The sequence below is a fragment of the Monomorium pharaonis genome, chromosome 7 (genome assembly GCF_013373865.1).
Source record: "Monomorium pharaonis isolate MP-MQ-018 chromosome 7, ASM1337386v2, whole genome shotgun sequence".
Taxonomy (NCBI): domain Eukaryota; kingdom Metazoa; phylum Arthropoda; class Insecta; order Hymenoptera; family Formicidae; genus Monomorium; species Monomorium pharaonis.
The window spans coordinates 19,465,058-19,492,568 of NC_050473.1; the positions used below are offsets into that span (position 1 = coordinate 19,465,058).

At 30.9% G+C, this 27,511-nt stretch overlaps 3 protein-coding genes across 3 annotated transcripts; 2 read left to right on the forward strand and 1 right to left on the reverse strand.

The window, feature by feature from the left end:
• Positions 1-112: 112 nt before the first annotated feature.
• LOC105835216 (glucose-fructose oxidoreductase domain-containing protein 2) lies at positions 113-3,104 on the reverse strand. Its single transcript, XM_012678275.3, has 2 exons — positions 2,360-3,104; positions 113-1,223 (listed from the first exon to the last, which is right to left on the reverse strand). The coding sequence occupies exons 1-2, from the start codon at positions 2,844-2,846 to the stop codon at positions 550-552; spliced, it is 1,161 nt and encodes a 386-aa protein (XP_012533729.1). The 5' UTR covers positions 2,847-3,104; the 3' UTR covers positions 113-549.
• A 639-nt stretch (positions 3,105-3,743) lies between these two features.
• On the forward strand, positions 3,744-14,781 carry LOC105835215. Its single transcript, XM_036289638.1, has 20 exons — positions 3,744-5,045; positions 5,312-5,714; positions 5,797-6,097; positions 6,234-6,491; positions 6,920-6,986; positions 7,060-7,183; positions 7,619-7,894; positions 8,006-8,139; positions 8,220-8,500; positions 11,089-11,167; positions 11,383-11,498; positions 11,595-11,779; positions 12,083-12,205; positions 12,284-12,383; positions 12,516-12,773; positions 13,334-13,513; positions 13,681-13,979; positions 14,082-14,215; positions 14,297-14,505; positions 14,557-14,781. Exons 1-20 carry the CDS (start codon positions 4,988-4,990, stop codon positions 14,779-14,781), a joined length of 3,810 nt encoding a protein of 1,269 aa, XP_036145531.1. The 5' UTR covers positions 3,744-4,987.
• A 3,679-nt stretch (positions 14,782-18,460) lies between these two features.
• LOC105835217 (phosphatidate cytidylyltransferase, photoreceptor-specific) lies at positions 18,461-26,984 on the forward strand. Its single transcript, XM_012678277.3, has 10 exons — positions 18,461-18,999; positions 21,454-21,578; positions 21,656-21,752; positions 21,873-22,049; positions 22,459-22,661; positions 22,731-22,887; positions 22,959-23,111; positions 23,189-23,320; positions 23,575-23,709; positions 23,840-26,984. Exons 1-10 carry the CDS (start codon positions 18,928-18,930, stop codon positions 23,921-23,923), a joined length of 1,335 nt encoding a protein of 444 aa, XP_012533731.1. The 5' UTR covers positions 18,461-18,927; the 3' UTR covers positions 23,924-26,984.
• Positions 26,985-27,511: the final 527 nt, after the last annotated feature.

Below are 27,511 nucleotides of genomic sequence, written 5' to 3' on the forward strand. Positions count from 1 at the left end.
ATTGCGCCATGTTCAAATCTATGCGTGCGCGCGCGCGCTCGTCGTAAGTCTGTAGAGAGCGAGAAAAATTTTGCGAATACTCTTGATTGTATAAATAATTAGCTTACGATTAGATAATTAATATAAATATTTATTATTAATTTTACACGTATACAGAGTGGAAAATTAAAGATGCTCAAGTTTTTAAATAAGATTATCTTTCTATAATACATATTTTTTATCCCGTATATTAAATATTTATACTTTTAAAATATACTTATATTTATATAAGCAATATATACTTATTGCTTTAAGCACAACCAGCATTTATAAATATTTTCATACATGGATATATGTACAATGGAGAATAATACATTAACATTTGCACACAAAAATGAAATAAATTACATAATAAGTTAATTAAATGTTACATAGAAAAATAAAAATTGAGATAACTGTCTCAAAGATTATTTTCCGCGATTAATGTATCAATGTACAATTTCTATATATATATATCAAATGTACAGCAACTTTTCATAAATAATGAAAAATCTTTTGTGGAGCGAACTCTTATATCGAGATGGCTGTAGCTCTGACAGCGGCGCTCAATAAGGGATTCGGATCTGGTTCTTCCGTCAGAATATTGACTTTTGCCCATCCACGCTGTTTGTTACTTTGTCGCAGCGCATCGATAACAGCCTGCACGTATAGACCGTCCTCAAACGTAGAAGCGGAAAATACTGGTTCTTTAATCCAACCTCTTTTATCTTCTACCAATTGAAAAGCTTCCCTCAACGCTGCGATCATCTTCCTAAGTCCCTTGACGTAAGGCCTGGGTATGGAGTCCGCCATTGGTAGGGATATTCCTTGCAAATCGTCCGTGTCGCGATACAGGATCTCCTCCTGCTCGCCGCGACATCCATACAAATCTCCATCTCGCACGACTAAATGATTTCCACCACCGCATATCAGCACCTCCTGGGAAAGCTGACCTTGCAGATGATTGCTAAGGGTAGCCGTTACCAGGGTACCGCCGCTTAACTCCATTTGAAAGCTACAGAAATCCGGCGATGTAACATGCCTGATTCCATTAATAAACTTGGTCGTTTGGGTAAACGTTCTCACAACGGCGTGCACCCTTGACGCTCGTTGACCCATCAAATGAAAGATCAAGTCTATAACATGACTGCCCACCAATGCCAGAATCCCTCCACCCATCGTGTCATCACATAGCCAATCGTAACCTGAAAAATATTTACAAATATTAACTAAATTACAATTTAAATATACTAATAATTTTTTGTAAACTTTCTGATCAATTATACAAAATGTAAAAAGAATATACTTTCTCAATTGTTATACAAAAAAGACCATATTTTGCAAAAAAAACTTATAAAATATTTATCTATTATTTCAAAATATTTTGTTTTTAATGTTACTTAAAACTCTCAGCAATTTCAAAATCTTTATATAAGTCTATTTCTTATTGCTAGACTGAATTACACTGCGTTAGAATTTTCCTTTTTGTTTTCTCCAAATTTGAATCATATATCTATTTCACTTTAAATGCACATTAATTCAGATATAAAATAATAGATCTATAATATTAAGAGTTTTCAGAGTTTTATACAATATTAACATTATATCATAATTTAAAAAATTAGAATTGTAATTAATTTAAAAATTATTTTTAAAAATTATTTATATAATTTTTAATTTAATTGTTGTAATTTTTAAAAATTGCTCTACATAAGAAAACAATTACAATATAAATTATTAAACAAATTTAATATTTTTTGTAAATTAAGTTTATATAAAACAAAATATTTTTAATATAGTAATATATTTTTATTATTATGAAAAATTAATAATAATTGAATAAACATAGTAGTATTGAAAGAGATAAAACATTTTTATCCCTTATTATTGTATAAATACAATTTAAAAAATGTAAATAGATTAAAATTTGTTTTAAAACATTAGTTAAAATTTAAAAAACAATTTTTTATTAAATTAAAAGTTATTGATTAAGTTAGTTTAAGTTTTTCCACATGCAATAATGACTTAAGGCTGATTTCTACAAATATATTTTAACTTTAAATTCAATTTAATTTAGCTTCTATCTTTTTTTAGTTCTCTTAAAACAAGAAAAGCTAGATTATAAACTGATAATATAATAAAAACCAAGAAAAACTAAGCTCCAAACAACCGTACGTGTAAAGCAATTCCTAAATAATCAATAACATTGTATAATGTTCCTCTAAATAATTCAAAATAAATACAGCCAGACAAAACAATATAATAAAATATTTAAATAATGTATAATATCAAGCATCCAAGAACAGTTTAAATCTTTTCATTTGACTTCATAGTGCTTTACCATTGTGCAACAAACTTCCCATATGCACTCGTACTTCTATGACTGTCACAGGTCCACCCAAGTATCCGTCTTCCAATGCCTTCTTCATATGCACAAAGGCTGGCAGGAACCTCAGGCTGTGATTGACTATGCTGATCAGTGAAGGATAATACTGCGCGGCCCGTACCATCTTCAGAGCCTCACTCTGGCTGAGACCTGCAGGTTTGTCGCACACGACATGCTTTCCTATGCCCAGGGCTTTGACAGCGATCTGGGAATGCAGGCTCGGCGAACACATTATGAAGATTAGGTCAACGTCCTTCCTCAGAAGAACGTCATCTATACGACTAGTGTGAAATGGTATTTGAAGATCGTTTGCCACCTCTGTGACCTCCGCCAGCGTACGACCCCATATAGCCTCGATTCTGAAACCTTTCTCTCTCAAGAAGGGTATGATGATCCTGACGATGCTGCCTGTGCCGAACACCCCAATCCCGGGTAACGTCATCCTGACGAAAATACTCGAATACGTACTTATTTCTCTCTACTTTTGAGTTTAACCTATAATGCAACACAAGCAGTCTCCATTGGTTTCTTAAAGCTAACTCGCGGTTTATCTTCAATTTTGTTTGTGTATATTCAGCCGTGCTTTCTTATTTTTTCAAACTCTTTCAAATTAAAATGTAAATCGCGGCGAATTTGTTTATGACAGCGCGACAGTAAATCTTGATGAATGAATGAAGTGGGGTGGGGGAATGAACAATTTTAAGCCGATATTACATCAGTAACTGACGACAAATCCAACTGGTGATTGCGATCCACCAATCAGAGCACAGCAACTAGCAATAGGGTACTCTCTATTGGTGTAAATTGTTAGGTCCACTTGCACCAAACTCTGATTAACTTAGGCCGGGATTCATCGTCGAGTCTTATATTTAAGATCGTCTTAAGTATTGTCTTAAGATGTCAACAACTAATCACAGAGTATTGATGTCTTAAGACATTACTTAAGACGGTCTTGAGATAAGATTTGACTATGAATACCGGCCTTAATCGTTGATTAGTCTATTGGAATTGACCAATCGCTTTTGTTAATTTTGCTTAACGACAAATACGATTGGTCAATTCCAATGGACTAATCAATGATTAAGTTAAGCCTTCGGCATACGATACGATTTTTCATGCTAGATCGCATACGAAGCGTCTTACTATGTATCCTCATTGGCTTACGATTGGTGACATAATCATCCGAGCCAATCGGGACATGTATTAAGATGCCTCGTATGCAATTTAACATAAAAAATCGTATTGTGTGCCAAAGGCTTTAATCAGAGTTTGGTGCAAGTGGCTCTTAATTGCAATCAATGTTGGGAGATCATGGAACAAAAGAACGAGTATAAAAAGATTTTCATAAACTATTTACAGTACTATAGTAATCGATGCAAAATAATCGAAGCAATAGTTGCGTTCAGCAGAAAAGCAGCTTTGCAAATGTTGTAAAATTCTTTAACACGATTGGTCTTAATTCCTGACGAATCAATGATTACGTTCAGAAAACACAAGTGATCAGTGAGCGGTCAATGATTATTGGTCCTTACTGTTAGATCTCTAAATTTAGACCAATTATATTAGCGAATTACTCAATTGTTGTGCAACGGTTGTGTTTTCTGAACGTAGCCAATGCATAAAGCAATCATGTAAAAGAATTTGGCCGCGTTATTTGATATGATTAGTTTATAGTATAATTTATTAATTAATTTAATAAACTTATAATAAAATTTATTTATTAATTTAATAATCTTTATACATTTAGATCACAGAAGAACTAATTAAGCAAGAACCAGTTGTGTTGAAAAATTTTACAATAGTTGCAAAACTGCTTTTTCTGCTAAACGCAACTATTGAGTGCATTCAGCAAACGGATCAATGTGCGTTCAGTGATATGGTTTTTTTTTTTAATTAACACTGCTACACTGGTACAATAAGTTAAAGCTGTTAAAGTATAGAGACCATGATAAAAAATAGGTTTCTTCTATACGGTGCAAATTCATTTGAAGTATCAAATATCTACTTGACGCTACAAACGCTACCAAACATTAATTGGTCAATTTATAAAATTTTTGTTCTCATTCATAAAATGCTTTGAACCATTTATAGCATCAAACTTTAGTCTTAAAAAATTTTAACTTAAAGTAATAAATAATTTTAATTACTTTATTTCGTAATTAAATGATTTACGTAATAGTAGCAGATGTACATTTGTTCTGCATTGGCAATTTATCATTAGTAGATTTTATTCAATTCTTGTTGCAATTTTGTTGATATCAATTAATATAACAAACGTTTTTATTTTATTTTATTTTATTTTACTGAAAGATTTACGATCGATATTTTCAAAATTTGCGCTCAACAGAATTAGCTGACGTACGAGCGAAGAGATCTGGCACGTGCGACACATTCAAAACACTGTTGGAACTTTTCAAAACACGTAGAGGAACTTTGCGTCCGAGAAGTACTTCAAAAGTCAAAAACTATAAACACTTCCGTCAGCCGTTTGAAATTTAATTGCTCCATCGAATAGGTCTGCAGTCATCGAAATCAAGTGTGTAGAAGACAGTAAAAGTTTAACAGTTACAAAACTTTTCAAGAATGGAAGAAGAATCGAAAAAGATTAATAAAATACCTCTCGAGTTTTCTATTTTATTCAGTACGTATATTTATCTTACAAAACATACATTTAAAAGTAGACATTTAAGAAATATCAAACAAAATGTTTCATGATCTCGTATTCATACATGAAGAATAAAATAAATTTCATATATGTACACTTATATAATAATAGAATCTTATATTAGAATTTTTTACTAGTAATTTTATGAAATGTCGATTTGCACGATAAAAAAATAAACAAAAATTTTATTTGAAAAGTACCGTAAAAGTATTCTAGTAATTTTATTTTATGTATTTATACAGTAAACGGTGTACAGGAAGATTTCGATGAAAATTTTTCTTTCCTGGAACGTCATATATTATTTCGTATACGAGCAAAACTGATTTCCACTGAGTTTGTGGAATGCGACGAAAATGTAATAAAGGTAAATTTCAACAATATTTTAAACATCTTTCTTGCATACATGCACGCGCTCATACATACGCGTTTACATTATATTTGTAAAAATTTATGTTTTACACAGGAAAATTTAATTTCTATGACCGATAAGAATGAATGCAATATTATTCTCGTTCTTGACAATCCTAAGTCTTCCTCGACAAAAGATGTTGTATATGAAGCGATTACGAAAGTTAAAGATAATATCTTTGGTAAACTAGACAAATGGGTGTCAGCTCTAAGTAACATAATATATACCTTGAAACGGTAAATATTTTTTATTTTATCCTACAAAGTTTTTAATTATAAGACATTATATAGTTATCTACACTATTAACGTTAATTTTAGTCCCATATGTGGAGTACGAAAGCAAACACTTATTATCAGTATGTGTGCTCCTTGGCTAACTATATCACAAAATTTAAAAGACGCAAAAAAATCAATGTTGATAATAACACACTTAATAAAGAAGCAATATAAATTGAATAACTCTTTGAATAACAAGGAAGAAGATTATTGTGATTTACACAGTTTACATAATTGCCCTTGTTGCGAAGAAAAAATATGTTGTGACAATATTAACACAAATTCTGACGATGAAAGCCCCTCGCATTCCAATTCCAAGGAAGAGAAGTGTGGTGATAAGAACGTAAGACCTGACAATGTATTCCATCCAAATTTCAGTTTCAAGAAAGAAGAAGTAAAATATTTTTTATTATATACAGTGCGATGTAGCAACTTTTCGCGAAAATAAATGTATAAATCGTAATTGTCTCTGTTTACAGGATAAAGAAGAAATGGATGAAGAAGAAAGGCATATTCTTTCAGTGGAGAAAAGAATAGAAATAATGCGTGATATAATAAAACAGACTATGCCGGAAATAGAAATAGTACGTACGAAAGATGCCTATGGCAGAATATTGGCCGAAGATATGTATTCCGTAGCAGACGTGCCGTCTTTTAGGACTTCTGCCAAACATGGATATGCAGTGCTGGCCAGCGACGGGATAGGTATAAGGGAAGTACGGGCAGCATCACCTACGGTAAGATTTCGATCGGACACCAATTAATAAGTGACATAAGCTCGTACGATTTTATTGTAGACTAGATTAATATTACAAATTTGTTAGACGGGTGGAAAAGGAATATTAGAAATAGACACACACGGCAAATTGTGCGATCAGGATATTCTCTAATCAACATAATCGGTGATTAATTTAATGAGTGAGAGTCCGCGCGATTTCGACAGCGTAAATGGGATTATTAATTTTCTTACGTTACATGACGTGCGTGAAGTAAATATTAGATCGTGGGAGACAATTAAATTGTTTGTGAAAAATTTTACAGGAATTAATATTGTTAATTGAATTAGTCGCCGATTAAGTTAGTCGGAGTTAGTCAATGTCATGCTTCGTCCCGAATCGTGATGCTTTATGCAAAGAACAAGAATAAAATATCGTTTCTTTTTCAGGCCGATGAGATTTCGATCGTATCTGGCACGTGCATGTTGGTAAGGAGTGGAACAGCTATACCCAACGGTAAGAAAGATCACAAATGTAAATTGCATCTGTCTGTTTACGACAGAGAATTAATTATTATTCCTATGTATAGGAGCAACGGCAGTTGTAACGCCTCAGTACGTAAACGTAACGAAACAATGTAAGGATAATGATAACAATGACAGGGTACGGGAAATTGACGTCTTAATTGAACCAGAAAAGAACAAGAATATTAGGTATGCAAAGTAATGTGTCCTTCAATATGAGCTTTGTTAATTGCCATAAATGTATTTAAAATAGAAATAGAAATGTAAAATGCCTATTTTGTATTTGGCGTTTAAAAATATTTAAAAAGAAATTAATTTACATGTCCATTAAAAAAATTATTATGGAACGTAAAAAATGGCCTTTACAGTCCATTTTTTATTGCTTATCTATTTTTTATCTTGCTTTGTATGTTTTGAGAGATTCATAATACAATATGTTTGACATTCTGGCTGTGAGAAATGATGAAAAATGCTGTACTATTCTTATTTAACATTACTTATTTTAATAAGAACAAAAGTAAAGATTCAAATTGTATATATTAAATACTTATAATACACATCTATTTCGTACATCTCTTGTTCTATTGTCACAGTTATTATCATAAAACACTTCGTTTATTTTAGACACGTTGGCTGTGAAATAGAACACGGTCAACAAATTTTAAAAGCACATTGCCATCTTGGACCAGCAGAATTAGGAATTTTGATATTATGTGGTATGGTGGAAGTTCCAGTCTTTAAAGTCCCATCGGTAGGTTTATTATCGATCGGAGATATGTTGGAAGAACCTGGAAATGTTTTAACTTCAGGACGCATTTATGACGGCAACAGGATAACTCTTACCTCTTTGTTGAAAGAGAACGACTACGATCCCGTTGACTTTGGAATTTCGGCTGATCAGTAAGTGTAATAGAAATTTACTGCATTTCCTTTAATCGCTGTAATAGTTAATGTGATATATAAATAATTAATATCTGCGTCACTTTTAATTTAACAATTATGTTATCGCAGGTTGAACGCTATAATCGACAAAATCAAGAATGCTTTAGAAAAAGTAGATGTACTCGTGACGATGGGCCGTGCAAACGATAAAGATATGTTAAAAAATATCTTGAAACAAAACTTTAATGCCACTATACATTTCGGTATTTTCTTTCTTCTTATTTTAATTATCAGTGTAAAATGTCACTTCGTGACAAGTATATATAGTTTTTGTTTGCTTCAGATTACGTGGATATGAAACCAGGAAAATCGACGACGTTTGCAACGTGCGAGATTGACGACAAACGAAAGTATTTCCTGTGCATGTCGGCAAACCCAGTAACCGTTCCCACTGTCGCCCATATATTTCTTCTGCCTCTTCTGAACGAATTGCGTTGCTACACCGCGGAGCCCGTCCGCGCAAGTGCTCGTGTAAGACTCGTTTTCTCGTATTTCAAGCGTATGAAAAGAGACGCGATCATCGATATAAGTTGTCGCAATTACAGATGTACTCGCCACCCAAGCTGAATTTACGTCCCCAATTTTTATGGACGAAGTTGTATTGGAACGACGAGGATGTGTTCGCAAAGATTTCGCAGTCGAAATATCAACAAAACGTGATAAGCTATCAGGACGCTAATGCGCTTCTAATGCTGCCCCGGCGTACATTGAAGAATCCAGCACTAGGTTCCTCATTCGTATTAGCGTTACTTCCCAACTTGAAACAACATCCGCTGAGACATTTCTCAGATCGGTTAATAAGATGAATATTTTAATTCCTAAGCATTATTATATTATACCTATCATTTCAGAGAGTATCTTTCTCTTTCCGCATGCTTCGACATTGAAAAGAAGAAGACAAAAATGCCTAGGCATTTTTGCCTGCTTGTGTATGTACATATACATATTTGCGATGGATCCACGTGAATTTTCGATTTTTCATGCAAAACAAAAGATTCACTCCAAAACCTGCCTGTGCTTACGATCCAAACGAAAGGTCTATATTTTCACTATTACACATGTATATTTTATATTTACTTTTTTGTGGATAACTATTTAAAAAAGACATCTCCTCTAAAAACTTGTCATACACCGAGAAAAAAAATGGTTGTAATAATTATAATATTATTATAATTTATAGTAATTTTTGGAACCATATTTTATAGTCTATCAATATAAATTATACTTTGTTTAAATTATATTAAAGTTCTTATAATTATAATATTAATATACGACTGATGTGATTACCAAATGCCATAACCAAATGAAAGTTTTTATATGGTAAGCTGTATCATAAAACAATTACTGTATAAGCATCCACTTCAAGGAAATGGTTATTAATATTATAGTAATAATTATTAATTATAAAAGTTATATTTCTGACTATAATTATTTTACTATATAGTCACATGTATCATATTTGTTTCTCAGTGTACATTTTTTTTATTAACTTTGTTGACTTTGCTGATTGCTATTAAAAAACTTTTGTTTTCGATGGAGTGGCTTGTAGATATTTCCACAAAGATAGTTTATAAAGACCAATTCGGCCTAATTATCAAGATAACTTTACTGTTGTAATAGATAAAAATACCAGGCATTTATATTCTCTATGAGTAAATCTTATCATTTTATAATTGTATTTTATAATTGTATTAGGCAAATATTATTTTTTGAATAATTTTATTTGATTAAATCGTCTATCTTCTGCTTATAAATATTCTACTTATACTTTTTATTATTGTATTTTTATATTGTATTTTTATATCAAGTGACGCTGCCAGTTAATTTTATTAAATAAAAGCTTAGAGAAACGATGTTTAAATAGTTTGATTATTTAAAAAAATGTCTTTTGCAAAATAAATTAAAAAACAAGATAAATAAAAATAATACTTTTATGTAAGATCTTTTTATAATAAATTTTGAAATTATCATCTTTAATTTAACATTAATATTCTGTAATAATTCTGATCACAACTGTTCTATAGTGTGCATACCTATACGCGATTGGTTTAATTAACTTTTAATTTATAAAGAACTTTGCAATCAAAGTGGTTTTTCTTTTTCCATCTTAAGCCTTCGTAAAAAATAATTTAAAATGATAAATTTTATAATGTATTATTCAAATATTTTCATGTTAAAAAAACTCTATAAGTCTTGTTTTATCGATTAAACGCAATTTCTAAAGTATGTGTTTTTTTTTTAAATTAAAATTAAGAGACATGGTATAGTGGCTCGTTCCAAGTAAACGCGCAGAGCGAGACCGATCATATATTTATAAGTGAGTAATCTGAGATTATTGGATCTAAAAAACTGGTATATATATTTTATGAAATATTTCTTATTCTAATAAATATACCTAAAATAATTTTAATTTCACACCTTCAATAACATTTGATTTTCAACTGTTGTTGTACGTTACAAAATATTAGCGTTTATTTTTTATGTTTTTAATATCTTTTTTAGATATATTTAACATCCCAAATCTAATTGTAATAAACGCCATTTATAAATATTAAGTTATGCCCAGCTGTATTATTAGTAGCAAAAAATTCGATCCTGTAATACATTAGAAAAATTTTATGTGACGTTAATTAAAAGTGACTTGGAGTGATCATATTTTCTTGGGCATAAAATTTAAATATGTCATTACTAAATACTATATATCATTCAATAATATTATTTAAGAATAATAAGATTAATTTAAAAAAACATTAAAGTAATAAATAATTTTAATTATTTTATATACTGCGATTAGATTACATAAAATAATTTAAATGATTACATAACAGCAGATGTATATCCTTTCCGTATCGCCAAGCTATCGTTAAAAGGGTTTGTTCAATTCTCGTTGCAATTTTGCCGATGTCAATTAATATGACAAACCTTCTTATTTTCTTTACTGAAAGACTTATAAGATATTTTCAAAATTTGCGCTCAACAAAATTAGTTGATGTACGAGTGAAGAAATTGCGCTCAAAACATTGTTGACAATGGAACACTTTGATCGAAAATAAACCAAAACACTTTCTGTTTGCCGTTTGAGGCTTACTTCGTCGAGTAGGCAAAGTAAGTCAGTCAGCAAATATCGGTCATCAAAATCAAGTGTGTAAAAGACGATAAAAGTTTGTTTTCCGAGGATAGAAAAAACCAAAAAGTTTGATGAAATGGCTCTCAAGTGCTCTGTTTTATTCGGTATGTAAATTTCTTTTGCAAAACAAATATCATACGTTTTAAAATCGACATTTAAAAAATGCCAAGCAAAATGTTTTATCATCTTGTATAAGTACTTGAAGATAAAAAAATATTTCCATACATGTATATTAATAACTTATTAAACGTGAATTTGTACTGTAAAAAATACTGAAAAGCAAAGTATTCTAATAATTTTATTCTATTTGTTTATACAGTAGGTGATGAGGAAGAATTCATTAGAAATTTTCCTTTTCTGGAATATACTATAGACAATCTAAACGCAACGTTGATTTCCACTGATGTTGTGGAATGTGATGAAAACGTATTAAGGGTAACTTTCACAATATTTCAAACATCTTTCTCGCACGCAATCGCACATACATATTTTTACACATATATATATTTATATAATTCATATTACATATAGAGATTGTTAATTTCTCTGACCGATAAGAATGAATGCAATATTATTATTGTATTTGGCGATCCTGAATTTTCCTCAACAAAGGATGTTGTATATGAAGCGATTACGAAAGTCATAGATGATAATATCTTTAAAGAACTAAATATAGCAGTATCAATTCTAAACAACTTATTGAATAACTTGAAACGGTAACATTTTTTATTTATCTTGCAGAATTTATGAGTTACAGTTTTTACAGTAAATAATCAAAATTCTTTAATAGTCGACTAAACTGGCTCAAATTTATTTATTAAATTAGCATAACATTTCTGAGTTACTGGCACAATTCCGTGGACTCACAATTAGACTGTTGTGTTAATTTAATAAATAAATTCATCTTGGTTTGGTCGATTATTAAAAATTTTTAATTATTTACTGCTAAATTATCATTGGCGGCAATAAGATTTGAAACTTTCTGATTTGATAGTTTTTACACTATTAACGTGTTACAGATCCATATGTGGAGTACGAAAGCAAACACTTATCATCAGTATGTGCGACTCTTGGCAAACTGTACTACAAAGTTTAGAGGACGTTAAACAAATTTTTACCTCAATAATATTTTTGATAAACAGGTAACATAAGCAAAATAAATTTTTGAATAACGAAGATGAAGACAATGGTAATTATAATGATACATATTTGCATTACAGTTCCAAGGGAGAAATATATTGTGACAATAATATAAAGCTTGATAATGCTGGACCTTCGCATTCCATTTCCAAGGAAGAAATGTATATGGCCAATAATAACGTAAGATAATACCCTTTGCTCACATTGCGTTTTCAGAAAAGAAACAGTAAAATATTTTCCATGCACGGAGCAATGTAGCAATTAATTTTTCGCGAAACTATGTGTACACATTGTAACAGATTCTTTTTATAGGAGAAAGAAGAAACAAATAGAGAAGAAAAAATTAACACTTTTGTGATAAGAGAAATGGAAATAATGCGTAATATAATAGAATCGACACCGCCGCAAACAGAAGTTATGTATACGAAACTCGCCCATGGCAGAATACTGGCCGAAGATATACATTCTACAGCAAACGTGCCGGCTTTTAGGTCTTCTACCAAACATGGATATGCGGTGCTGGCCAGCGACGGGATGGGCACGAGGGAAGTACGGGCAGCACCTCCCACGGTAAGGGTAATTTAGATCAAACACCGATTAACTTAATCGGCAATTAATTTAACGGGCGATAGCCTGCAACGATTTCGACAGAGTGAATATTAATTTTTTTACATTATATGACGCATGGAAAATATTAGATTACGGGAATTGTACGAAGAATTTCTGCAAAAATTAATACCGCCATTTAAATTAAATGTCAATTAAATTAATCGAACCCCGACTGAGGTATTATTTTTCGCAATAAATTAATTTAAAGTTTTCCAGAGAAGGTGGGAAGGGGGAATTTTAAGATGCTCTCAAGCATCGAAATTTAACTTATTTATAACTGTGTCTTAAGTCTGACGAATCCTGTCGGCGCACAATTTAAAATAAAAGCTAAGAAAATTCAAATTTAATAGAAAAAATCATATCCATCACATAAGATCCGATGTTGACCGTATAGACGATTTATAACTCATTGATATAAATTAATCAAAGTTGACCAACGTCAAACTTTGTCTCGAGTCCATGTAACGCTCTATGTAAAAATTTATCAAGATTTCCGTAAAACATTGTTCTTTTTTTTTCAGGCCATCGACAATCAGATTTCGGTCGCACCTGGCACGTGCATGTGGGTAAGAAGCAGACAACCTATACCCGACGGTGAGAAAGATCACAATTTGTTTGTAAATTGCATTTTTCTGCTTACGAATTTTAATTACTGTTTCCATGTACGGTTTGTGTGTAGGAGCCACGGCAGTTGTAAAGCCTGAAAATATAAGAATAACAAAAACACGAAATAACGATGATAGTGATTACTTCAACAAGGCACAGGAGATTGACGTCTTAATCGAGCCAGAAGTGGATGAGAATATTAGGTATACAAAGAGATATCCTTTAACATACTCTTAATGTACACGTTGTTATATTATCATAAAATAATTTATTTTATCCTCAAAGACACATTGGCTGCGAGATAAAAGACAAACAACAAATTTTACAAGCACGCTGTCGTCTTGGACCAGCAGAATTGGGACTTTTGACATTATGTGGCATCGTGGCAGTTCCAGTTTTTAAAGTTCCATCGGTAGGTTGTTTATCGATCGGAGACGAGTTAAAAGAACTCGGAAATAACTTACCACCAGGATGTGTGTATGACAGCAACAGGATAACTCTGATCTCCTTATTAAAAGAAAACGATTACGATCCCGTGGACTTTGGAATTTCGGCTGATCAGTAAGTGTAATAGAAATTTACTGCATTTCCTTTAATCGCTGTAATAGTTGATGTGATATATAAATAATTAATGTCTGCGTCACTTTTAATATGTTCTCGTAGGTTGAACGCTATAATCGACAAAATCAAGAATGCTTTAGAAAAAGTAGATGTACTCGTGACGATGGGCCGGGCAAACGACAAAGATATGTTAAAGAATATCTTGAAGCACAGTTTTAATGCCACTATACATTTCGGTATATTCTTTCTTTTTATTTTCATTAGTATAGTGTAATACACTACTTGACACGTATCCTTAATTGCTTCATTTGCTTCAGGTTGCGTGGATATGAAGCCGGGAAAATCAACGACGTTCGCAACGTGCGAGTTTCAAGGTAAACGGAAGTATCTTCTGTGCATGTCGGCAAATCCGGCAACGGTTCCTGTTGTCGCGCATGTATTACTTCTGCCGCTTCTGAACGGACTACGCTGCTGCTCCGCGGAACCCATCGGCATGCACGCTCGCGTAAGACTCGTTTTCTGGTATTAAGCGTACGAAAAGAAACATTATCGGCATATACATAAGTTGTAATTATAGATATACTCGCCGCTCAAGCTGCATTCACGGCCGGAATTTTTATGGACGAACTTGTATTGGACGAACGACGAGGATACATTTGCAAAGGTTTCGCACTCCGAAAGTCAACAGAACGTGATGAAGTATCCAGGTGCCAATGCACTTCTAATGCTTCCCCGGCGTACGTTGGAGTATTCAACATTAGAACCTTCATACGTACCAGCGCTACTTCCCGACTTGAAGTAATCTCTACTAAAAATCGCCCAACAAAACGAACAAAACGTTTGCATGTATTAACAATAATTTTCGACGTATTAACAATAATTTTTATTACTTAATTAGACGAGGATGTGTTTGCAAAGAATTCGCGCTAGCAAGATCAACGGAACATGACAAAATATCGAGACGCCACCCTGGTGAAAAGAAATGTTAACGCTTCTATTATTAACCTTTTACATTCGACTTGCGCTCCGATTTATACACTGACAGAAAAGAATGTTTAACTCAAATAAATATTCCTTCGAATAGTACCAATAACATATTTAATTTATTGAAAATCAATAATACTTATTTAAAACAAGTAATACTTTTTATAATTTAGAAATTATTTCTTATTTGAAATAAATATTATTCATTTTCTATAAAATACGTTATTGGTACTATTCAAATGAATATTTATTTGAGTTAAGCATTCTTTTCTGTCAGTGTATTCTCGCCAGGGTAATGCACTTTTAATACTGGCCCAGCGTATGTTGGACAATTTTATTATCAATATTAGACTCCTTTATTTTTATTGTTATTGCTTCCTGACTTGAAATCAATCTGTGCTAAACCTTTTTGATTCATCAAAACAAGACGAACCGTATATACATATATCTTCCGATGTGTTACTTATAATATTACTTATATTATTTTTAAATATATTTTATAACAAGTAGAAATACCTGCAGAAATTACAAACTATGACAATAACACAGAAGTAATAAATATCTATATGTACAATCAATATTGATTGTGCTATAAAGAAAACTTAATATATACTTTCAAGGAAGTGGAGCTTATATAGATATTTCCTCTATGTGTTAAATTATCGTAATTTGTAATTTCTACGGGTATTTTATAATTACTTTTATAAAGACATACTTTCCTTTAAAAACAATAATATTTCATTTTTATACTAATTTTATATAACCGTATAAGTATTAGAGAAGTATGAGTGGACTTTGTCTCGCGCGGAAAGTCAAATTAAAATCTATGTGGAACAGAACAATTTTATTGTATCTTGTATTGAGTCGTAAGTATGGGTGTATGTGGAATGTACACGTGCGAAAAGCACAAGATTTATTGTCTTATTTTACATAAGGTCGCAATTTTTTGCGCGAAATGAGATCCACTCCACACTTTCCCCTGCTTACGTCTTGTAATGATGACAAATATAACTCTGTAATTGGTTAATTGATGACGACATTTTCTTAACACAGTACTTAAAATGGTTTCAAAGGGATCCTAAATAGTGAAGTAAATTATAGATATTTTTTTTATTAAGAAATATCTTTGAATTGACTATAGATTTAAGTTTTTCAAAATCTTTTACATAATTATAAAGTATAATACCCGATCAAAAATTTTTCATGTAAAAATATATAAAAATCTGTAGAATTATGTATCAAAAATGTCTATGCAAAATTTTATATTGTATATTTTTATATATATTTACATAATTTTATATACTTTTATATAATTCTGATATAATTCTGCAAATTTATACATACTTTTACATAAAACATTTTTTATTGAGAAAGAATTATTCATATGTAATTATATATAATTAAATATAATTATGTATAATTATATGTAATTATATATAATTGTAAATAAGCAATTTTTTTCCCGGCAAAAATTTTTTTATACAAGAGTATGTATAAATCTATAAAATTATATCAAAATTATATAAAATTACATAAAAATATGTAAAATTAAATAAAAATATACAATGTAAAATTTTGCATGGACATTTTTGATACATAATTCTACAGATTTTTACATACTTTTACATGAAAAATTTTTGATCGGATATGTACAAAAATAAAAAGGGCAACGGTCAATTTTATTTCAATAACAAAAAAAGTTTATGAACAATATTAAAGTGATTTGCTTTTTTCATAAGGGGCTGTCAATTGGCGACAATATTCGCTTAACATTAAAATTATACAAATTAATATGTATACAAAATAATATAAAAGGGAGCGCCCCAGATGCGCAAAGTGTAAAACGGACACCACTAATCAGATTGCTGAGTTAGTTAAAGTTAGGATGAATTTATAGAATTTGATTGGTAGTGTCCGTTTTACACTGTGCGCGTCCTGGGACTCACTCGAATAAAATAATGGCCCTCTAGCGATAACACGGGGAGCTTTCCAACTAGAGACACAAATTGACACACCAGTAATTCTGTCTTTGAAAGCTTTCCAGCAGGAGACACATATCGACACAACAGTAATTCTATCCTTATCTCTCACTGAATATTAAACAAAGACAGAAATACTGCTGTATCGATTTGTGTCACTTGCTGGAAAGCTCCCTTTGTCTCTTACTGAGGCTGTGTGCAACTATAAATACCAGCCTTAGGCCGGTATTCATAGTCGGATCTTATATTTAAGATCATCTTAAGTACTGTCTTAAGATGTCATCAACCAATCACAGAGTCGTATTAGCATCTTAAGACATTGCTTGAGACGATCTTGAAATAAGATTTGACTATGAATACCGGCCTTAGTCCCAATTGCGTAACATGAATCTTTAATGGGAGTTTTCCAGCAAGTGGTACGAATCGCCATAGGGTGCGTTCGGGAAGACGCTATTAGCGCTACCAGCATCAGTATATCTTCATTACTCATTAAAAGTAAAACAAGGATAGACTGCTGATAGCGCTAATAGCGTCTTCCCGAATGCACTCATAATAGTATGTCTATCTTTTGGCGAACCTGGCGTACCTCAAGTTCTTTTCTTCTAGAATTGAACAATCACAATTATTCTATTCTTCTAAAGAATGGAATAATGTTATATATAGGAAGCTTTCCAGCATAAGACACAAATCGACACAGCAGTAATTCCGTCTTTGTTTGATATTCAGTTAGAAAGCTCTCAAAATATAACTTTGTTATTGACATTTTAAGATAATACTTCCCTTATCTTAAGATAATAAGCAAAAAATCATTACTGCAACGTTATTATGTTATTTACTAACATAGTAACGTTTTCAAGTATGTAGTTTTTAATGTTGTATATGTCACAATACATCATTATGACATAATGTTTAATAACATTTAAAAAACATTTAAAAAATGTTTTAAAAATATTTTAATAATATTAGAACAGCAAGATTATTAAGTAATATTTTAAAAATATTTATGAACATTAAGTTATAATGTTTAAAAAATTTTAAATCAACATTTTAAAAACGTTGATTAATATATGTTTCTTGCTTACTACAATTGCGTAAACGTAGTTAATAAACATAAGGTTGTAAGAAATTAACTATATAATCACAGTCGATTATTCTTCGATCACCAAAGAAATAATTATTTGTAATTGTTCAATTTTTTACAATTTTACGTATACAATTTAATACGTTTATGCAATTATGGAATGGCCTTTAGACTTGACTATGGATACTGCTTTAAGATTAAAAGTCTAGGAAAAGATACTCTTAAAAAAATAATAATAATAATAAAATAAAAAAAACAAATTCTTTATTATAAAATATCTTTGAAATGACTTTATAGAATAAAAAATTCTTTCATATAATCAAAGTTTGCATAAAAATAAAAGAAGCAAAGAGGACAATCTCATGTCAATAATCAATAATTTAAAAAAATGTTAAAAATTAAAAAAATGTACAGTGTAGCATACCTACATAGGTAGGTAACCATGAAGACCAGCCTATTATTATGAATCCACCATGAAGACCGGCCATTAGCGATGACAAGTCTATATACGTTTCTACGTCAATGACCGTGATTATCATTGATTTAACCGAGGTTCCCCGAGCTCGGCCGAAGTTCTCTCCCCGACACTCTCGTCCGCGCATTCCGCACTCCGATCCCGCGATCGGCTGTTCGCGCGAGTTTCGCCAAGTGCGATGCGACGCGAGACCGAGACGTGACGCGACGCGTGCCCGCCCGTCACGTCCGCTCCGGCACTCCGCTGACTTCCCGAATATGTAAATACGCGCTCGCGCGCGCGCGCGTACGTATACAACGTAAATCGGCGTTCGGCCCTCGGCTCATTTCCTCACCGCGAGTGCTCTCACTGCCGCGCCGTCGAGTCGCCGAGCGAACCTCGCAAACTTTCCTGTGATCCCTGCGGAGAGAGAGGTTCCCGTCGTGAGATATGTCGGAGGTGCGCAAGAGGACCGTCGACGCGACGTCGTCGGCAGCGGCGCGAGACGTCAGCGACGATCAGGTAAGACAAATTTCCTTCCGTCATTCCTTTTCTTTTGCTACCCTCTCCCCCCTCCCCCTTTCATTTTGCGAAAACCCGAGTTCAGGAGTTCAGGAGTTGTCCTGGGACCCGCGCCTTCCCGCAATGTTTACGTGGCCGCCGCCGCCGCCACCGTTCGACGGCTATCGATCTGCGCCGTTGGCGCCGATGAGCGATTATTTGTTGACACGTATTTGACAGCTACAGACACACCACGCGCGCTATTTCCGTGTCATGGATACTGATACGTGTCACGTACACACACACACGAGGCATTGTCGGTGTCGCGTGCACGTATGCGCGTGCATACACGTGCACGCGAAACAAATAACGTCTTCCCAGGGTAAGGGAGTGAGGGGGACTGTTTAGGGGTAAATCAGCTGCGCGGCGCGCAGGAACGATGAGCGAGCGAGCAAACAAATCCGGGTTACCGTGGGTTAAAGGAGCGAAGGTGTAATGGCGCCGAATCATTTCGCCTTCTCTTTCTCCCTTTGGGAACAAAGTCGAGTTTTAGCTAGGATCATATGAGATTCACGCGAGCTGCGTTTGCCGTCCCCACAGGGGGAGGGAGGGGGGGATGAAAAAACCTTTTACCTTTAACACGCTCCTGCCTGGTTGCGCGTTTCTGCTTTATTTCTCCTGGTGTCGTGACACAATCGCGACGTTTGGTCGATGCTTTTTAATTAGAAAATGTGCCCTCGCGTGTCCCCGATGCGCTTTAACGGTCGCGAACGTTATATTTCCACATGATGATACCGTCCTGTTCTTCGAATTTCATATCATTTTCGTTATTAATTCGATACCAGAGAAATAATATGTAACAAATATGCGTACCTTTTGAAAATAATTTATATTTAGATATTTAAGCAATTTGTCTACGGTTTTGACTCTCATTTCTCATCACACTGCAATATAGCTAAAAAAATATTAAATAGAATATTTTTATCATCCATAGGTTTTTTATCTCCGAATATAGGTGTGTTAATTACTTTAGCCTTGTATAGATGAATCTACATCGTTTTATAGGTATTAAAAAACTTGGTAAATAGAATATAACAGAAAGATTTTGTTCAGCAGAAAAAACAGCTTAGTAAGCGCTTGATAAATTTTTCATATGATTCGTTTGTATGTTTAAACTCGGCGAGGAAGTAAAGTCATAACTAATGACTAATTATTAAACTATTTTTCCCCGCTGAACGCAGTCATTAACATTTTTCTTGTAGCTATTAAATAATTTAACGAATGAAAGAGTAATGTTTACAAAATAATATATCTACAAATGTCTTCTTATATGTTTATTTTAATGAATATATTTAGGATTATTAACATATAATATTAATATATAATATTACATATTGATGTTTCATATTTATGTAATATTAATGAAAGATATGTAAATACATATTTATTTTTGTATGTTGAATAATTTGAAAATTAAAAGGTATATTTATAAAATAATGTTTATGAGTGTGTGTGTTTCTCTTATGTGTTTTATTTTAGTTTATACTAATACTTAGAATTTTAATATTTATATAATTATATATTGTATGTGTATACAGGGTGCCCCAAAACATGTGGGTCAACGCTCATAAAAAGGTAGAAGAGATCGAGATGAACATAAAAGTCTAATATTATCTTGGGTTATGTCTTGGGTTAGGTCCACCAATAATCGAGGTATTAACTTTTCAAAGTGTGCGAATGAAAGCGCGCCGAGGGAAGAGCTCGATTCGCTCGAGCCATAGCGCGGAAGAAAAAATCGTGAATGTATAATAAGCTTTCATTAATTTACTGTTCACAATTACGATAGAAATTAATTAGATTATTTGCAGATTCCGTTACGTTTATATCTCGATTATTAGTGGACAGTAACCCAAGTCAATATTGGACTTTACGTTCCTCTCGATCCCTTCTACCTTTTTACGAGCGTTGACCCACATGTTTTGAGACACCCTGTATATATATACATATAATATTAATAAAAATATTTTTTTGAAATACAGGTTTTTTGTATAATTTGAAGATGAAATGATTAATATTTATAAAATCAAGAGGTACGGTAGTGCCTCGCGCCAAGTGTACGTGCGCGAGGCACTGCCGTGCCTCTATAATATTTACAAGTGTTTTTCATATACTTTTATTTTAATACTTGAAATAGTTATTAATATACATATAGTAGAGATTCGTATTTTTAATGAGATATATATATAGGCCTTCTTCATAGAATTTTGCAATTTTGAACATAAATCGAATTAATTATAAGTAAAAATAGCATTTGTATTTTACGTATTCATTATAATCTATTAGTTAATTTTTAATTAATAGCATATCAATCATAAGTGCAAAAATTTATAAGCCTAGATAGTTGTGAGTAGAGAGATACCTGTATTTTATGATAAATTTAGTAGTTTATGTTAATAATTTCTTAATTTTTTTCAGAAAGAAGATGTTGAATCTGAAGATGATGCGAAATTGGAGGTAGAAGATTTAGCAAAGACTCTACCTCAAGGAACTGACCATACCCCACATATTTTAAGTTCTGTTCTTTCCGGTCTTCCAGATCGGTAAAAATATCATCATTTCTCGCGTAATTATTTCATCATATTTTTATAAACTTTTAACATCGTGATCTTTTTTTTAGTTGGCGAAATTGGATAATTAGAACTATTTTTACTTGGTTTATGATAGCTGGATTTTGTCTCATTATTTATGGAGGTCCATTAGCGTTGATGATTACAGTAGGTTTTTTCTAAATATTCTAAACATAATTTATATAATTATGTAATATTATAAGTAATTAAGTAATTGCCTTTGTACGTGTATTTATGTAAAAATATTAATATGTATTTGTATTATAGACATTGATTGTACAAGTAAAATGCTTCGAAGAAATTATTAACATTGGATATGCTGTATATAGGATCCATGGTCTACCGTGGTTCAGATCTTTATCATGGTATTTTTTGATAACCTCGAATTACTTTTTTTATGGAGAAAACTTAATGGACTATTTTGCAGTGGTGATCAATCGAACGGTAAGTATTAACTAATTCTTCTCATTTGAATCATGTAGAATTATAAAATTCATAAACAAATGTTAATTTTCTTGCAAACGTGCAATTTACATGAGTTAAATGCTCTTATAAGCTTGTTATGCTACTTACTTGTGATGTTTTCAGAAAGAAAAAAGACGATTTGTAAAACGCATCTATATATATCATCAATAGTATTAGTTTAAATCAATAGCAAAACCTTGACAAGCGTTATCTCTCAATACTTTTGTTATGGCTTCATCATTCTGTGAGGCTTCTTTATTAAAGATATTTGATGTAGACATAATAGAATAAAAAAAAACCAAAAACAGTATTAAATTAAAAATATATTAAATTAGTATATACTCGCTCAACATATATAATGGAAATAATTCAATTTTCAATGTTTTAGGGATATCTACGTGTGCTTGTTACGTATCATAGGTTTATCTCATTCTGTCTTTATATCCTTGGCTTCGTATGGTTTGTACTCTCACTCGTGAAAAAATATTATATGAAGCAATTTTCCTTATTTGCTTGGACGCACGTCGCATTACTTATTGTTGTGACACAGAGTTATCTTATTATCCAGAATATATTCGAAGGATTGATATGGTATATATATTTCCTATCAAAACTTTATATAAAATATACATACATACACATTAATTACGTTATGTTTAGGTTTATTGTACCTGTTAGTATGATTGTCATAAATGATGTGATGGCATATATGTTTGGCTTCTTCTTTGGGCGAACACCATTAATAAAATTATCTCCGAAGAAAACTTGGGAGGGCTTTATTGGTGGTGGTATTTCGACTGTCATACTTGGATTAATGGTAATATGTCTCATATGCATATGGAAATAAGATCGAGTATTGTGTGTTAATGTAATACTTCGTTTGTTCAGATGTCTTACGTTATGTGTCAGTATCGCTATTTCGTCTGTCCCATCGAGTATAGCGAAACTCTGGGAAGAATGACTATGGACTGTGAACCATCGAGCTTGTTTCAGCCACAAGAGTACACGTTGCCAAGCAGCCTTCAAGTGATATCAAGAATGGTAACGCATCTTTATATATGAATATTTTAATCGTATAATATGGATATGGTTGCTTAATTATTTTTTAATATGTGCAGTTAAACGGAAAGTCTACCTTGACATTGTATCCATTTGTTCTACATTCGTTGTCGCTGTCCATATTCAGCTCTGTAATTGGTCCGTTTGGAGGGTTCTTTGCTAGCGGATTCAAACGAGCGTTCAAAATTAAGGTAATTGAATATCACATTAAAACATATATATACCTAAGCGAATCAAAACAAAGTCTAACTTTGCGAATTTTTGTAAAAAATAGAAAAAAATTGTGTTTTTTCATTGCAAAATTATTTTTTCTTAGTATTTAAATTTTATTTAAAAATTATATAAAATGACATTACTATTCAAGTTTTTCTAAAAAATATAATTTATATAAATTGTACGTTATATATTTTGATACAATAATTGTTTTGTTTTTATGACTTTACAGGACTTTGGTGATGTAATTCCTGGTCATGGTGGAATAATGGATAGATTCGACTGTCAGTATTTAATGGCAACATTCGTGAATGTCTATATTTCTTCATTTATTCATACTGCATCGCCTCAAAAGCTATTACAGCAGGTAAAATAACAAAATTATATTATTTTATAATATAAATTTTAATAGTATTAATTTTTTCTTTCTGCTTTAAATTTTAATAACTAATAAGTAAATACCATTCTTTAAACTGTATACATCCTTTGATTTATAGGTTTATAGCCTGAAGCCGGAGCAACAAATGCAACTTTTCCAAACGCTAAGAGACTCTTTGGAAAATAGGGGTATGCTAAATTAATATTTAAATAATAAAATATTTTTTTAATTTATAAATATGTATTTAACGGCAAAACTGCTGTAGGGATTATTTTTACCTACCTGAAAAATATTAGAAAAGATTGCCTATAGTCTTTTCTAATATTTCAGCAGACGTTATACACAGATGACAATGCAATCAGTATCAAATAATTATAATAATTTGTTAACTCGTAACGACGAAATTTATTTTGTATTTATAGATGTAAGAGCCATATCATAATGTGATGGGACTATCTAATTGAAATTCAACATGACCAGAGATGAAATATTTTTTCCTAATCTATTTTTCTATTTTTTAATTTTTATTTTGTTTTTAATTGCAAATAAAGATGATAAATTTTGATATTAAAAGAAAACAGTTTTCTTTAATATCTTGATTCTTTATGTATTTCGCATTATGAAGAATTTATTTATACACCAAAAATATGATGCACACATCGCGAGTATCGAAGAAAAAATTATGTCACTGTAATTGTCACTCTGGTCTGAAGAATAATCAGTTGGATAGATCTATCATAATTTTAACTATTTTCGTGCATTCCACGTTAGATAGTCGAATTTCTGTCAAATGCGATAGTTTATATTAAACTACAAAGCATTGTTGGAAATACGAGATATTTTTGTCTAAAAAAAAAATGAACCAAAGAAAGTCGCATTACGAAAATACTGTGTCATACGTAGCAGCATTTAAGTATGCGCAATTCCCTAAAATCCATTTCTTAAAACACCTGCTTATTGTTTTTCTTCAGATATTACAAAATATTTACTAAGAGAATAAAATACTATTTTTATGTAATATATTTTGTTAAAACGAGATATCTTTACTTATAATAATCAGATCTCAGTAGTTTCTATTTGTAATTGCATTGTTATAATTGCATTTAAAATCTGGTACATAATAGAAACGAATCTCGTTTGTACATATGTGTTATGTATACATTTGTCCTTTTATGAATTAATGTAAAAATGTTAATGATTCTATGAATAATAATCTTCGGTTTCGATGAGCTTTCTTTTTGTTAAAAAGAATTCTAATGTGTATTGCTATGTATAGGGAAAAATATCCTAACGTAATTGTATGTTACGTATTGTCGTTAATGTTGCTGGATAAATGGTTCTACTTAGGAGTTTAGCATTATGCTTCCTTCTTTTGTATCTTTTTATATCACTTGTTTAGCGACAGTAAAGTAAAACAGTAGTCATTATCTCTAGATTATATTCTAATAAAGCTATTTATATTTGTATTTATATATGATTATTATTGTTATTTTTATTATTGAGAAATATATCTAAAACTTGTTAGTGGAAGATGTTCAGTGATGGACGATTCTTTTAAAAAATTTGCAAAAATCATACATTTGAACATTATTTTTAATCACACGATTTAAATTTCGAAATTTAATTCTTGGAAAAGCTTGAAAAATTATGAAAATTTTAGAAAGAAAAAATTATTGAAATATTTAAATACACTTAAAACATTTAAAATTCTTAAAAATAAAATTGTTATCTGTGTATAAAGTAGAGAATGGATGGAAATAATAATGTAAAGTGTCGTAAAAGAGAAATATATTTTTAAGATACTCATGGCTTTTAAAAATTATTTGGTTTTGTACAGTACCTGAAACAATTCGAGCCTTGTATATTACAAGTGCCTCGAGTCCATTACTACATAGTATATTGGATATCGCATTTAAGTAGAGATCTTGAAATTTTTTATGTCATTTAAATGTATATACTCTTACAAATTTTATGTAAAGCAATGTAAAATATCTTGCCAATTTACTTGCTACTATAATTTACTTTACTACATTTATAAGAAATCGCTTGATATTCATGAATTGTATGAATCATTTAGTCACTGTTATCGTGATTGTACTACTTACGTTGTACTCATAATGCTAAACTTCAAAATATTGCGATTTATATATAGACATATATGTATAGCACACATAGTGAGAAAGATTATATTATAAAGATAATTATTTGGGCAAAATCGATTTCTATTTATTAATCGACTTTTCTATCAGTTCAGAAACAGGACAAGAAAATTAATAAATGGAAATGGATTTACTATGTTGTATTGGTGTAGCAAATAATTATGTGATGTATGTATCATATAATTGATGAAAATGTGTGGGTAGGTCGGACTCCCACAATTATCTGATTTGCATTGCTGTGCAAAATATCTAAATGGTCACTGAGATAAGAAATGACGTTAGAAATAGATCTTCTTAACAGATGTTAGTTAAAAATTATTTTATTGCTCTCCAATTAATTCCGATACTGTCGATAATTGTGCCAATCATGCTTGACAAATACAGATTCTTACGTAAATTATATGCACTGAATTGATGTGGCACAATCAAAAGTAGCTTTCTGTGATTAGATTAATGTAAAATTACGTTTAGTAAAAATTGTGCGTTATGTATTACTAAAATATGCTCGAATCTAAATATTATTGTTGTCTCGGAATAGCGAGTTTAAACGAATTGTACTTAATTGAACAAACAAGCGATTATTTCTATTGGTTCATGTGATCAATTCATTTCTATTGCTTCACGCTTTCAATTCTAATATTACTAAGTCGCTGCACGATAAATATCACATCAATTCTTCTATTTGTTTTAAAGCTATTTCAATCGAGATTCGAGCATATATATCTTCCGAAAAGGATATATAACGTATGTAATTAAAAAAAACATTAAATTTGTAGATTTTTTATTTTTAAATGTTCATGATATTTCTATAGCGAAAACTTAGCGAGGCATTAGAGTGATTAGAGATATTTCAGAGAAATATAATGACAGATGAATGGATCAAATATGTATACATACATAATATATGTACACATGTATATTTATTTAATAGAAAATATAAAAGGAAAGGTGTATATTAATATATAAATGGAAATTATTTGAAGAAATATGTTACAAACTACTTACAATTTTAGATTCAAAATAACTTGAGTTTTAATATATGATATATTTATGTAGCGATCAAAAAATAAAATCCTGAAAGATTAATGCTGTTATAATAAAACACGAACGTTGATTACTCTTTTTACTACTCAATTGTTCTGCCATATACATGTATAGAAATATTCTTCTTTTTTTAGAATTATATTATTATTAGGAATTAAAAAGTTAAAAGTTAAAAAATAAATTTTTTTAATTAGTTTAATTAAAATAGCTTTTAATTAAACTTATTTAATCTTAAATAATTTTTTATTTTAATTAGTTATTTTTTAAACACAAATTTTAATTTATTTTCTTTTTTTAAATTAACAATTTAATTTATTCTATGTTAAAGAAAAAAGGAAAGGAAAATGTATTTTTTTATATAAAAAACATTTTATATAAATTTAATTTACAAATAAATATTAAATATATTTTATAATTTATATTGTAATTATTTTGTTATTTATTACAATATTTAAAGTAATTTAATAAAAAAGTGGAACATTTTAATTTAATAATAAATGTTTAAAATTAATTTTTTATTTAACTTAATTTTACGTAACGTTTAATTTATTTTTGTTTATGCAGTTTTTAACGTAACTAAATTAATT

Coding starts and splice junctions, on each gene's coding strand:
- LOC105835216 (XM_012678275.3), bottom strand. CDS start 2,846: ATGACGTTACCCGGGATTGGGGTGTTCGGCACAGGCAGCATCGTCAGG. Junction 1,224..2,359: donor GGGAAGTTTGTTGCACAATG/GTAAAGCACTAT, acceptor AATATTTTTCAG/GTTACGATTGGCTATGTGAT.
- LOC105835215 (XM_036289638.1), top strand. CDS start 4,988: ATGGAAGAAGAATCGAAAAAGATTAATAAAATACCTCTCGAGTTTTCT. Junction 6,492..6,919: donor TACGGGCAGCATCACCTACG/GTAAGATTTCGA, acceptor TTTCTTTTTCAG/GCCGATGAGATTTCGATCGT. Junction 7,895..8,005: donor TTTGGAATTTCGGCTGATCA/GTAAGTGTAATA, acceptor ATGTTATCGCAG/GTTGAACGCTATAATCGACA.
- LOC105835217 (XM_012678277.3), top strand. CDS start 18,928: ATGTCGGAGGTGCGCAAGAGGACCGTCGACGCGACGTCGTCGGCAGCG. Junction 22,662..22,730: donor ATATTCGAAGGATTGATATG/GTATATATATTT, acceptor CGTTATGTTTAG/GTTTATTGTACCTGTTAGTA. Junction 23,321..23,574: donor AACGAGCGTTCAAAATTAAG/GTAATTGAATAT, acceptor ATGACTTTACAG/GACTTTGGTGATGTAATTCC.